The sequence below is a fragment of the Galeopterus variegatus genome, unplaced genomic scaffold (genome assembly GCF_000696425.1).
Source record: "Galeopterus variegatus unplaced genomic scaffold, G_variegatus-3.0.2 Scaffold509, whole genome shotgun sequence".
In the NCBI taxonomy this organism is placed as follows: Eukaryota; Metazoa; Chordata; class Mammalia; order Dermoptera; family Cynocephalidae; genus Galeopterus; species Galeopterus variegatus.
The window spans coordinates 406,397-419,508 of record NW_007726620.1 but is presented as its reverse complement, the minus strand read 5'-3'; the positions used below and the strand labels follow the sequence as shown (position 1 = coordinate 419,508).

Sequence of the window (13,112 nt, the reverse complement as noted above, 5' to 3'; positions counted from 1 at the left end):
TGTCCGGCAACGGAATGCAACCCTCAGTGTCGCGCCCGTACCGGACCGGGACCGGCAACGGGATCGCAACCCCTGGTGTCGCACCCGTACATCGCTCAGCCAGTGAGCGGGAACCGGTCTGTATGTGGGATCCGAACCCTCGGCGGGAGCGCCGCCGCACTCCCAAGCGGTGCACTGCAGCAGTGCGCCACAGGGCCGGCCCCATTTTCATGCTTTTATGAAATGATAGAAACATAACTGAAGCAACCTTCTTGAGTAAAATACATTTTTACGTAAATCTACCTATTAGAAACAGATTTTTTAAAAAAATGATAGAATATTATTTCAAGGCAAGTCCTAGTTTTTTGAGATTAACAGTTGTGGCCTAAGAGTAAGAAATTGTCTCTGTGCTGAAAATTACACGGAACACAAGCTATCAAATTTCTATGCATAATTAATGCAACTGTGGATGGAGGGGCCCACCTGGGAGTCTGTGGATCTCTACATTATTTATAATCTTGAAACTGACCACGGGCACATGTTTTCCTCCCAGCTGCTGCCTTGCTTTTCTAATGCCACTGCATGTATTGTCTCCCTGCAATATTTCAATACTGGTGTAAATATTATCGAGACCACATAACATTTCCAACATGAAGTAATAGCTATCCAGGCAATTCTTAGCCACTTCCTTCTGAGACAACTGGCCTGGACCTAAGTCTATAGCTCTTAATTAAGTCATAAAAGGAGCCTCACAGTCTCACGCACATCCTTTGATCACTTAGATGAGGGAGAAAACACATTTCACAGAGTCAAACTTTCACAAACAAAACCATCTTATTGTTGATGAAAGTCAGTTATAGAATAGCATTCAGAACCTTAAGTAGCCATTAGAAAAGCATTTTTCCTCTCAAAAAAACCGCACTTGTACCTTTCGTTTTGAAGGCGAAGTTACATAACTTGCACACATAAGGCCGAACATCAGTATGAGTGCGGATATGTTTTTTGAGCATGCTTGGCTTCTTACAGCGAATCCCACATTCTTCACAAATGTACTTTCCACGTCCACGACCTCTGACATATACATAATCTTCATTTGATTTATACCTGTTTAAAAAAGGGGGAATCCAGTGTGTTTTCAAATACTCTTCTTAGCATGTTATGTATCAAACCAAAAGGTAATCATTTGCATGGCAAATTTTTCTGAGGGTCTTTTACAATTATTCAACTTTACTTACAAAGATACAAATTTTATGCAGTAAATACCTGAAAAAACTAGATAATATATTTGGTATTGTAAACAAAATGTAATTTTACGTAGAATTCAAACTGGAATTAGCTCTGCTTTTAAGCATAAATTCATAGATTTAAGGTAAAATGTTCAAATGGGCTTATATAAGTCTTAAAGAGTTGCAAACCTGTGCCTTACTACTACTGGATTCTAGTATCACTTCCAATCAAGGGATATCCAAAAAGTATACCAATATATCCCAATCGTCATGCATCATTCGTTAACATTACATCATCTAAGATGTGCATGTACAACACACACCCCTCTAAATTTGCTAAAATAAGTATAACTGATAATAGAATTCTCTATTGCAAGTTTCTACTCTATTTTTATAATCCTGGCACAAGAGTGCCTCAGAAATTTCTAGTTTACACAGGCTGAGCTCAGCTCACCAACTGTTGTCTACAGATTTGATCTGTTCTTCTCAAAGACCGTGAATCTGTACTAATGTAAAATCTGAATTCTAATTGACTTTTTGAAGGTACTGGTATATAATGAAAACTAGAGATTCCATTTTTAAACAAAGTCTCAGTTGTTTGCAGAAGGATTTCACAGGCTTGAAAGGATATGTGAGGTCATCTACTTTAATCAAATCAGTTAGATGAACAAAACCTTAGGTATTTCCTTTGATAATCAAATCTTAGGTATTTACAGTGCTCAACCATCCCATTTTGTTTAGAATACAATAAAATGTAATCTATCATAGAGTACTGTAGCATTCTATTGAATAATTCAATGAATATCATTATCTCTTAAATCACAGCTAGGCTAGAATATGGGTCTAATGTCATTCAGAAAGATATTCCTTATGGGTTTTTTTGTCGTTTTTATTTTTTATAACTTCCAAAGGTAAACTGACATGCAAAATGCACTAATTCACTGCAGATTTACTTAAAGGCACTAGATATAAAGTTTTTTACATTCTAAGAGCATTGCAAACTTCCCTATTTTGTCCTATCTAATCCACCAACAGGATTAAAAGCAAGTCCAACTTTACTCGTCCAATCCACTGAAAGACTTTTAAGAGAGAAATTCCATGCATATATTTAAATATAAATTCTTCTATGGATGCTAATTAATCTTAACATTACCTACTTTTTTGGTCAGTCCCAATCCAGGGCAGAGTTAAGTAAATAATATGAATAATCAATTTTGCATGCCTTTTGCCCCTTTAAATTTTCCCCCTTTACAATAAATTTCAACTTCATCTTGTTCTTTAAGATTATTCGGAACTTTATCTTCTATCTCACATTGTCTTTTAAATAAAGTAGAAAAGAACCTATAAATGAAAAACATCTTTCACCTTTCAACTTCATTATTCTCTGCCCTTACTAGATGCAATTGCTTAAGGGATAGTGAATAAAACAAAAAAATTTATAGAAAGCTAATTTTCTTCAGGGAAGTATATTCCAAGCTTACCGTAGCCCATCATCATAGTTGATGAGAAATACATTTTATCTTCAAATAATATAATTTTATTTTCAATGTCTTAGCTGATTAACTTGTTTCTAGAATACAAATACAATAAAAATCTGTACAAAATATATCTGTTTATTAGAAAAATCTGTACAAATAAAATATTTGCCATATCATAGCCCTGCAGACCCATGACTCTACTTGAGAGAGAAATTAATGGATTTTGAAAAAATAATTAAAAGTTATGTTAAGCTATATTATTAAACCTATCAACTGGATAATATAAGGGACATATATACTTAAAAATTTGGTCAGTAGCAGTTTTTTTAAGTTATTACTTTGCAACTGCCAAAATAAGAGATAGTAACACAGTTTGGAATGTACACTTGGTCATTACCAGGCAGAAGTCAGATCACGGATTAAGAAATGACCGGGTCACAGCCCATAACAAGGGACAATCAAAGGAGGAGGAAATGAAATATGGGCACAATCCTTTTGGATCATGAAAACACAGCAATAAAATGTTCACATACACTTTTTCACTTGTGTCCTTCGTTAGTGGAGATGGGCTCCCCAAAGCATACAGTTACTGTGAAGGTCTCGCTAATCTAGTGGCACAAGTACACTGCTAGGAAGAAGACTGCTGAAAGCTAGAGTGTCGATTCAGTCACAGGGACTCTCAGTCTCTGAGGAAAGACAAAATCTATATTTCTCTCATTTGTGTTAAAAGATGAGGGATGTCAAAAAATATTGAGACAAGATTGATGACTACATGCGAATGTGGTTTTTATTGGTGAAAATATTAGGCATCCAAGAGGGTAAAACCTAAGAGAGAATCAGCTATAATAATCCACCTACAAACTGGTAAAACTACGTGAGAAATCAATATTTCATCTCACTAACCATTCGACATTTTACAGTCAAACAAATACCATTATTTTGTCCTCCAAATATAATTGGAATAAATTCATGCTCATGAAAATACATGAACTATAGCTCCACTGTAGAAATATGGTTAGTTACATCATAATCGTAACAATATAATTAATGTACTTTAAATATTTTTTAATTTTAAAAGCATAAGTCTGGCCTTTTCCTTCTGTGTGACTGGATTGAAGATACATTTCTACCAAAATCTAAAACTAGACATTACCCCAAAGTGTAATTTTTCTCAACTGTACAGATAACAAACTCATTGAAACTTATAAATCGAATTTCAACATTTAAACATTTAAAAAAGATATTCCCAAATACAGAGAAACTGTCATAGACCAGAGGAGACTGAGGAGACATGAGAACTAAATGCAAGGTGATACCTTAATGTGGATCCTGGAACAGAAAGAGGATATTGATGGTACTGGTAAAATCCCATTAAAGTCTGGAGTTTAGATAATAATAAAAGCAAGCAAATACAAAAATTTAATCAACTAGTTCCTAGGTTTACACGGGAGTGTGCATGATTTCATTTTTGTAAGCACAGAATAAAAATATGTCCATTAGTAACACAAATGCCCATAAAAATAACATCAAAGAATGAACAAACTTGGATGACATGAAGCATCTACCAATTTAGTACATTTCATATTAAATTAGAGGGATGCCTGTACTCCCATGTTTATTGCAGCACTGTATACAATAGCCAAGAGTTGGAACCAGCCCAAATGTCCATCATCAGATGAGTAGATAAAGAAAATGTGGTATATCTATACAATGGAATACTGCTCTGTTACAAAAAAAAAAAAAAAAAAATTAAATACTACCATTCACGGCAACATGGATGGACTTAGATTGAAAAATGTCAGGCACAGAAAAAGAAACATAACATGTTCTCACTTACTTGTGGGAGCTATAAATAAATAAATAAATACACAAACAAATAAATGGTGGCTGCAGGGAAAGAAGACACAACAATCACAACAATTCCTTGAACTTGTTAAGACAAGTGAACAGATATGATGTTGCAGGAGGGGGGGAGGAGGGAGTAGGAGGGGAGAAAGAGGAATTGATAAAGGGACATGAAAATCAACTACATTGTATATTGATAAATTAAAATTTAAAAAATAATAAATTAGATGTGTGAAAATTTAAGGCAGAGACTTGAACCAGACATAGGGATATTTTCATTACAAACAAGTCTCAAAAACAAGGTCGCAAACTCATTATCTATTTAACCAACCAGACTTCAGAAATGTGAACAGAAAAGGAATTCACTTTAGGCTCCCAACCAAAGCAGACAGTATTTTTTTCCACACAGATTTTCAGGACCATTTACTCTGGTTTATAACTGAACATTTTATATTTGCACTCGGGATTCCTTACCCTCCTTCAAAGATTTTAATTCGGATTGGCTCAGTTTGTTTGGATACAATGTCTTTATCTCCATGAATATCTCCTTTCCCTCTCTCCTTTAAGATAGTTCCCACTAGTTTCCTTTCTAGTTTGCTGCCAAATAAAAAGGATGCATCAGGTTTCATCTGTAGGACAAGAAGAGAGAGTCATTTCACAAGCTTTCTCTAAGACACAGTAGCCCACTCTTCTAGAATCTCTGAATTTAGGAATTAGCCTAAATTCCATGCTAAAAGGCCATGGGCTGGTTATACATCCCACTCTTCTAGAATCTCTGAATTTAGGAATTAGCCTAAATTCCATGCTAAAAGGCCATGGGCTGGTTACACAAAATAAGGGATAGTGGGGAAAATGACAATTTTCGCAAAATAAATTCAACATTTTGTTAAAAAAATATACTCAGCACTTACTCTGTGAAACACTAATAAAGACTTGACACTTCTATGCTTTGAAGTAGCAATTAAAACAATTAATGAAGGAAAGAGTCTCAAAAATTATTGAGGGAAAAATGATAACTGACATAAATGAAAATATATTTTCTAATCCTCCAGTTGCTTCATTATTAATTTAGCATACACTCCAAAGTGCCCCTTATTAATATTTTTATAATTTTACATGAAAGGCATTGATTGTTCACATGGGAACAAACCAGCCAATAACTTGGAAAAAAAAGTTTTGAAAGAGATACACAGAAGATAAATTTTAGTGGAAAGTATTGTCCATGAGAACAAGCCTTCTGTCAAAGTTCAGTTTGCAGAGTTCAGTTCTGACACCCTTCATGCCTCCCTCTGACCTTTCTTTCAGCATCCACTCCCTGTTCTACGTGCCGATTGCACAATCCCTGAATTCCTCGCACAGGTCAGAAGGGATAAGAACCCACAGGAATTAGTCCCAGTGGTAGAATTTCACAGCACCTGAGTACAGGAGACATTTCCAGTCTTTGGGACTTTCCCCAGTACCCTCAGATCTAAGTGCCATCAGTGGTTTCTCTCACCCCTGGGGAAGGCCGATGTTGCAGAGAACTCCCCAACTCTGATATCAATTTCTCTTGTATTTTTAAGACCTTATAGCCTTCACTAGGTAGTCTGCTCAACAATCAGATCCACAATACAGAATGCTTTCTAAAACAATATTTGTTACCTGAGCAAACTGTTTCCAAGCACTCGATGATGTAAGCTTGCCAGTTCCCGGCCTATGCATAGCAGCCAGAGTATAAATTTCTGCGGTGATTTTTTGCTTGGACCTCAGAAGAGCCAGTGTGGTCTTGGTGTTCAATCCTGATGGGTTTGGATTACAGGAACTAATGCACCATGAAGCATAAACCGAGGATTTAAAGGTGGCCTGTTGGACATAATTGGGTTTTGTATAATTCAGGAAGCACCAACTCACAGTAGTTGTTGTCCGCAGACTGGGGAACTGAAGAATCTGCTGGATATCTGCCACGTCCGTGAAAAGAAGAGTGGAGTTTGCCACATTCCCACTCGGGTCAGGGGCCATGTGAACCAGCATGCCAACAGGCGGCTTCTGGCCCCTGCCTTCCTCCTCGGGCTGACCGTCTCCCATCTGCAATGAAGAACTCTGTGGGCTCATGCTCATGTCCGATGCTGCCTCATCAATATCTAACTCATCTGAGGACTCCTTGCTTTCCGAAGGCCCACTGGACTTTTGTCCCGGAGGGAGTGTCCCGCTGCTGGGTGGCAACGGCTCCCGGGAGGACAGGCTGGCAGACGGGTGGTCTTGAGAGGAGGACGGCGACAGAGAGGAGAATGAAGATGACCCCGATGGTAAGCCATCCTTTGGCTCAGAAGCACACCCTTGTCGAACCAGCTGCGGTTTCTGGGGGCGGGAGAGACCCTTTTTGATGTCTGAATTGGTTAGCTCCACAGCACTGAGCTCCTCAACAATCTGTCCATACATCTTCTCTTCTTTGACCCTTTTCTGCTGCTTTGTTTCCATGAAGAGCTCCAAGCTGCTGGCAGGAGAAAGCATGCGCTTGCTACCTCCCAGGGTGGTGACGCCATCGGAGGTGGAAGGTAAACATAAGGGGATGGAGGACTCTAAGCCAAGGGGTAAGGTCTGAGGTACTTTCCAAATAGGGTATTTTTCCAACCCCGCATGCTGCCCTAGCACCTGGGCAATGTTAAATCCTATCCCTTGCATGGCTGCATTGGTTCCAAGGGGTAAGGTCTGAGGTACTTTCCAAATAGGGTATTTTTCCAAGCCCGCATGCTGCCCTAGCACCTGGGCAATGTTAAATCCTATCCCTTGCATGGCTGCATTGGTTACCAGTGTTTTTTGGGTCATGTTCTCATCGACTTTGCAGATGACAATTGCAGGACTGTTCTGCCCAAGTATCTGAGAAATGCTTGTGTACATGACACTTCCATAGGATGGTACATGTGTCTGGATCCGAACGGGAACCACTGTGCCCGGTAAGGATTGTAAAGGCCCAGCGGCACTTGCCAAGGCAAAATCTTCTTGAAGAACCTGCTCAGAGGGGGTTTCAGTTGACTTACTGCTCTGGTCTGATGGAAACTTTGGAAGAAGGCTCTTTGAGTGTAACCCTGATGTGCCTGAATAACACGGGTATGTTTGCTCCTTCGTGTGGGCATAATCAGCAGATTTCTTTCCAGTGTGCTCTAAGGGGTAGCTAGAATGAACTTCTGCTTGGAAAGGCTTGCCATAGCTCTTCTGAGGGTGCTGAGAGAAGGGATGTGCTAAATGTGCCTGCCACCAGGGAGACTGCTGAGTTGGCAGGTGAACCATGCAGACGGTGGGATACTGAAACTGAAACAAGGCATTCTGGATCGGAGAAAATGGCGCTAAATGTGCCTGCCACCAGGGAGACTGCTGAGTTGGCAGATGAACCATGCAGACGGTGGGATACTGAAACTGAAACAAGGCATTCTGGATCGGAGAAAATGGAATAGTCTCTTGATGTGGAAATAAATGTGGCTGTTCAGGTAAGTGCTTACTTGTCACATACGACGTTGGTTGCATCAAGGGATTTCTCAAAGATTCCTGACTGTCCATGTGCATAATCTGTTGCTGGGCCAGGTGCAGTGGCCCTGTGGTTAGCGGGGCACAAGGGCCCACCACCTGCTTGCCTGGGTCCTCTGCCTGGAGAGGAGGAAGCACAGAGGACGGGCCGGGGTGCCAAGCGGACCTGAGGCCGGCGTGCAGATGCTCCATCTGCTCCTGCTTGACACTCTGATCCATGCCAGCCTCACCCTGGGCAATTTCTGGGGAGCCACTGAAAGAAGCCTGCCGCACCAGGAAACATTTCTTCCTCTCCCGTGATGGTGATAATGTTGAGGCCGATGCTCCCACCACGGGGGCATGGGACAGATTCCCATAATCAAAGGATTTGCTCCGAATTTCTGGGACTTCTGTTGGGTGAGGACAAGGCATCTGCTCTGATGAGCAGCGTCTCATTTCCTTTTGATGGTGATGGCCTGGGACGGACAATGAGTACGAACCAGCAGGGACAGTCAAAAACTCCGAATGCTTCCCAAACTCATCCAGTTTAGGGGGTGCGGTAAGTTTAATAGCGTCTTCTCTTTCAAAAGACATTGAAAAACTGGAGCTGTGGGACAAGTTGCTTTCTTGACTGGGGCTGCGGGAGAGGCCTGTGCCTGTGGATTCAAAGCTGGACTCCCCTGAGGAGTGCTCCATGTCTGCAAGTCGCAAACGCTTCTTTTTGGGAGGCAACTTCTCAGCGGGGAGCTGGGAAAGGGTTTCACTTCTTTGGGGCCACTGGAATTCCTCTACAGGCTTCTCTGGCTCTCTACTCTGGGTTTCCTTCTCTTTCTCTGGTTTATCAGGCTCCTCAGTTACTCGAATCTCAGGAACCTGGATGTTGTGCTGGCGAACTAACCTGGGCTGTGTGTGGTAGCACTGCTGCTGTACCTGCTGAGATGGGGATGGCTTTCCCCCATTTTCTGCACTATCCCCGGGGGGAGTCCATTCTGGACTCACCGGGGCTTCTGAAACCTCACTGTCACATGTCTCAGAAGGTGAAGGGGCTTTCTCTGGGGCAGAAGCCACGAGTTCAGCTGACTCAGACCTTTCAAATGAATTGGGTCGACTCAGCGAGTTTGTGTGCTGAATCACAGAAATCACATTTCCAGGAGGCTTCCTGCCCCCTAGGTCTGAAATCTTGTCTGAGTCAGTGGCTGAAGGTGACTCCTCTGACCCAAGAGATGGACTTCCAGACTGCAGTTGGGGTCGACATAGGTCAAAGCGCTCAGAGTGACCATGAGAAGAGGTCTCGTGTCCAGCCATGGCAAATCCACTCCTAACTCCTTCCTGCATCTGCAATTTGGGGTCATACTCTGAGGGCATCATGCCCATGGGAGTGCCTACAACGCTGCTGCAAATCATGGGGGTGTCCTCTTCATCTCCCACACTCTTCTCTTTCCGGCGTTTCCTATTTTCACATGTAGTTCCAAACATGGTTGGCAGCCCCTGCAATGGCACCGAGGGGTCCATGAAATATTCTCCGCCATGTTTTAAAGAACTTAAGCAGGAAATGTCCCGGTAGCTTTGCTTTGGTGTTTCAGAGTCCTCCCACTTCTTATAGGGTTTCCGACAGACATCATAGTCATACCCGACCCTATCCCCGGGAACCAGTTTCTTTTCCTTCAAGGATGAGCTGGAGATACACTTTGACATCCTGCCATGGTGCTCAACTTCCACGTGCCCCTCCTGGACCGATGGCAGCTCAAACGCCGCTTGTCTCCTTAACATGCGCTGAGGGGGTATGCCCACAGTCCCTGGATAGAACACATCGTCGGAACTAGTCATCCTCTCATCGAATGAGTGACTTCCTCTCAGAGAAGGAGGGATACTTAAATTAGTTGCTGAAGAGGTTGGCATTGAATTGCTTCTAATGAGGGGTGAAGAGTCCACAGGAGCTTCTAAGAGAACTGGGCTACTGCCTTGGAAATTTGCTGGATAAAGTCTTCCTTCATTTCTGATAGAGGATTGGATAGTCTGGGGCTGTCTGGACTCACTGTTGAACTTAGTGGATTTCAGCATGCTTGTCTGACTGAGGTCAACTTCTCCCTGGCTTGGGATCAGCTGAGAGACAGGGTCTTCAAACATTTTGATGTCTAACCTGGTGTTTACATGAGGTAATGGTTCCATTATGCCCTTCCTACCCATGGTGGCACGCTCCTGACTTGTGGTCGTAACACTGAGTGCATTTCTCGGACTCAGCCGACAGTATTTTCCAAAGATGATTTCTTCGTAAGACTTTGCATTTGTATTGGGAGGGCTTATTTGCTGCTCTGCACTTTCTGAGCGAGAAAAGTAACCAGAATCAGTGCTTCCTTTACTGTGCGGGCTCAGAAGGTTGAGAGATGGCTCAGAATCTTGTCCTTTCTTCTCTGACAGTCTTAGTGCAAGTTTCTGTTTAACTGTGTGAGAGTCATCAGCCTTAGTATTTACAGACGGATTTGACAGCATATCAGAGCCGATGTATGGAGAGCTTTCATTAGGTAGGGGAATCCCACTTTTGGGGATGATCAAAATCGGCACCTTCATTGGACCTCCCAGGGGTTCTTCCAATGATCCATGATATCCCCCTCTGCTGGCAATATCCAATGGGATGGGTGGGCCAGGACTCATTTTGTCAGAAGCTTCGGCAAATAAAGAGCTCTCCTCATCTGTGTCTGTACTCTGTTCACCATCTGAATGTATCTCTGCTTCTACATCAATAAAACCAGCCTCTAGGTCCAATTTAGATACAGCTGACTCTGTGAAAGGTACTAATCCTGCCTTAATTGCATGGGCATGTGACTTCCTGTGCTTGTATAAATTGCTCTTTGTCTTGAAAGAGAAACCACAAGGTATACATGGATATGGCCGCTCACCAGTATGGGACCTGATGTGTTTTTTCAGGACGCTTGGTTTGGCACATGCCCTGCTGCAGTAGGGGCAAATATACTTGCCGGGCTTTTTGGGTTTGTGCTCTTTCTTGTGAGCATCTTCTGCCTGTTCGATACTTTTCTGGGAGTACTGGCTATAAGCAGGGTTCAGACTTGAAATCTTTTTTCTAGGATAACCACCACCATGGCCATGGATAGGAAAAGGAAATAAGTCTTCAGAGGCAACAGATGGCAAAGGGCCAGGGAAAAGCCATGGAGGGCCTTCCAGGCTCTGATGTGGCTTGGTGCTGTGCATGACCCCCTGTGGCAATGAGGGCTGAGGGAAGGAGAGTGAATGTTGGCATGAATAAGGACTCGGACGGTGTGGTGGGTATTGCTTCTCTGCAACTTGCTGTGCCACATCACCAGGTGAGGCCAGTGTCCCAGAACCAAACAGTTGTGCTGATGCTGGGTTTCCGATTTGCTCAGGGTCTACCTGTGGCTGCCGCTGTCCTTCTTGACTGCCAAAAGTGCTCATCTTAATAACAGCTGATTGTTCCTGTCTCCATCTACCTGATGCTTTCTCAGTTTCTCCAGACCTTGAGGTAGGTTTTTGTCCTAGAGCTGTGTCTCCAGTGTCCATTTTGTTATACAAGGTCTTAAGTGCTAGTTCCCTTGAAAGCTGTGCAGACTCATGGAGTGTCTCCAAAGCTGTGCTTTTTAAAGCTTCGTTGCCTCCATGTTCCAGGGTGTCTGCAAACTTGCTGATTGCTCCTTCTCTCTGGAACCTTCCACACCCACCCCGTAGTCGATGGTCATTAGATGGGACTTTCCTTGAACCAGGGCTATAACACAGTTCTCTCCATTGTAGAACTGTCCATCCAAAACCTAAGTGCAAATCTACAAGGATTTTTTATGGCATTTGAATACTTTCAACTAGGATGAAATTGGGATGACGAATAGTCTAGGAGAAGTGTTGCTCATCAACTACAGCAAAGTTCAATTGCCAGTTTCACTGAGACAAAATGACCTGAAGGAAAAGAAAACACAAAGAGATTGTCGTAAGTTATTCAAATAAGAAACCAAAACCAACTCTAAATACCCAGCCTGAAACTGGATAAGTTAAAAATGTTTTTTTACTCCAAGGAATTCTTTTTATAGCTGTTACATTAACTCCACAATGAAAGGATATCAATTTCAAACTTAGCATTAACTCATAAGCATAAATCTCTTTCATGTTTAAATTTTGGCTATCGCTTTAAATACTCTTTAATTTTAGTTAGAAAAGTATTTGAAGGAAATCTCTTTATAGATATTATTTATAAAATCATAAGATTTTTGAAAGCCTTCATTAAAAAAATCCAGAGCTATTCCTAACCAAGTTTTATGACTTGAATGCTGAAGTCTATTACATATCTCTACATAGAGATATATTTTATGGCTTAATATCAGATACATATTTATGTATGATATATAATGTATAACATATTAATATAGGTATAATGCAGTATGAACATGCACATACGAATATATAAATACATGTTTTATATAATATATATGATAAATGTGTTAATATGAAATATTTTATATAATATAGAGACAGTATTCCAAAAAGTTCATGGAAAAATAACATTGAATAATATGAATAATACAAATTTCCATGAACTTTTAGAGGTACCCTTGTATTAATATAAAATATAGATATATTTTATAGTTCACAAACAGTGATTATTAAAGCTAGATCGGGCTACTAAGTATCAAAGATTGTCCCAGAACTTTGGAAAAGCTAGAAGAGTGCATCTAAACAAAGCAATTATAAAACCTTCATAATATGGAAAACAAAGCATATTTGGGCAACATCAAAGATTGTCCCAGAACTTTGGAAAAGCTAGAAGAATGCATCTAAACAAAGCAATTATAAAACCTTCATAATATGGAAAACAAAGCATATTTGGGCAATAGTTTGAAGGGATGATTTAAAAATGAAATGATTACCTGAACGGTTTAGAGTTCTCATGAGCATGATTGTCCTGACGCTTCCTGTGCACAAAATAAATGCAAAAAATTGTTCCATTAATATAGCATTGCTATACACATATACAAATTCTAATTTCCAGTTCATTTTATATATAGGGTTCACAATGCTATGTACCATATAACAACAGGAAGAAACATTACACTAGAAAAGGAAATCTTGTACTGACCTGTCCAAA

The 13,112-nt window shown here is 41.0% G+C and overlaps 1 protein-coding gene across 1 annotated transcript in view; it reads right to left on the bottom strand.

Annotated features, from left to right (window-relative positions):
* Positions 1 to 11,792, bottom strand: part of HIVEP2 (human immunodeficiency virus type I enhancer binding protein 2) — a 22,881-nt gene extending 11,089 nt beyond the window's left edge. The window contains exons 1-5 of the mRNA XM_008569547.1: positions 7,849 to 11,792; positions 7,271 to 7,743; positions 6,170 to 7,159; positions 5,003 to 5,157; positions 908 to 1,083 (exon numbers count right to left, since the gene is read on the bottom strand). Coding sequence (XP_008567769.1) covers positions 908 to 1,083; positions 5,003 to 5,157; positions 6,170 to 7,159; positions 7,271 to 7,743; positions 7,849 to 11,542 — 5,488 coding nt within the window. The 5' untranslated portion in view covers positions 11,543 to 11,792. The remainder of the gene's footprint in view (positions 1 to 907; positions 1,084 to 5,002; positions 5,158 to 6,169; positions 7,160 to 7,270; positions 7,744 to 7,848) is intronic.
* Between the last annotated feature and the right edge of the window lie 1,320 nt (positions 11,793 to 13,112).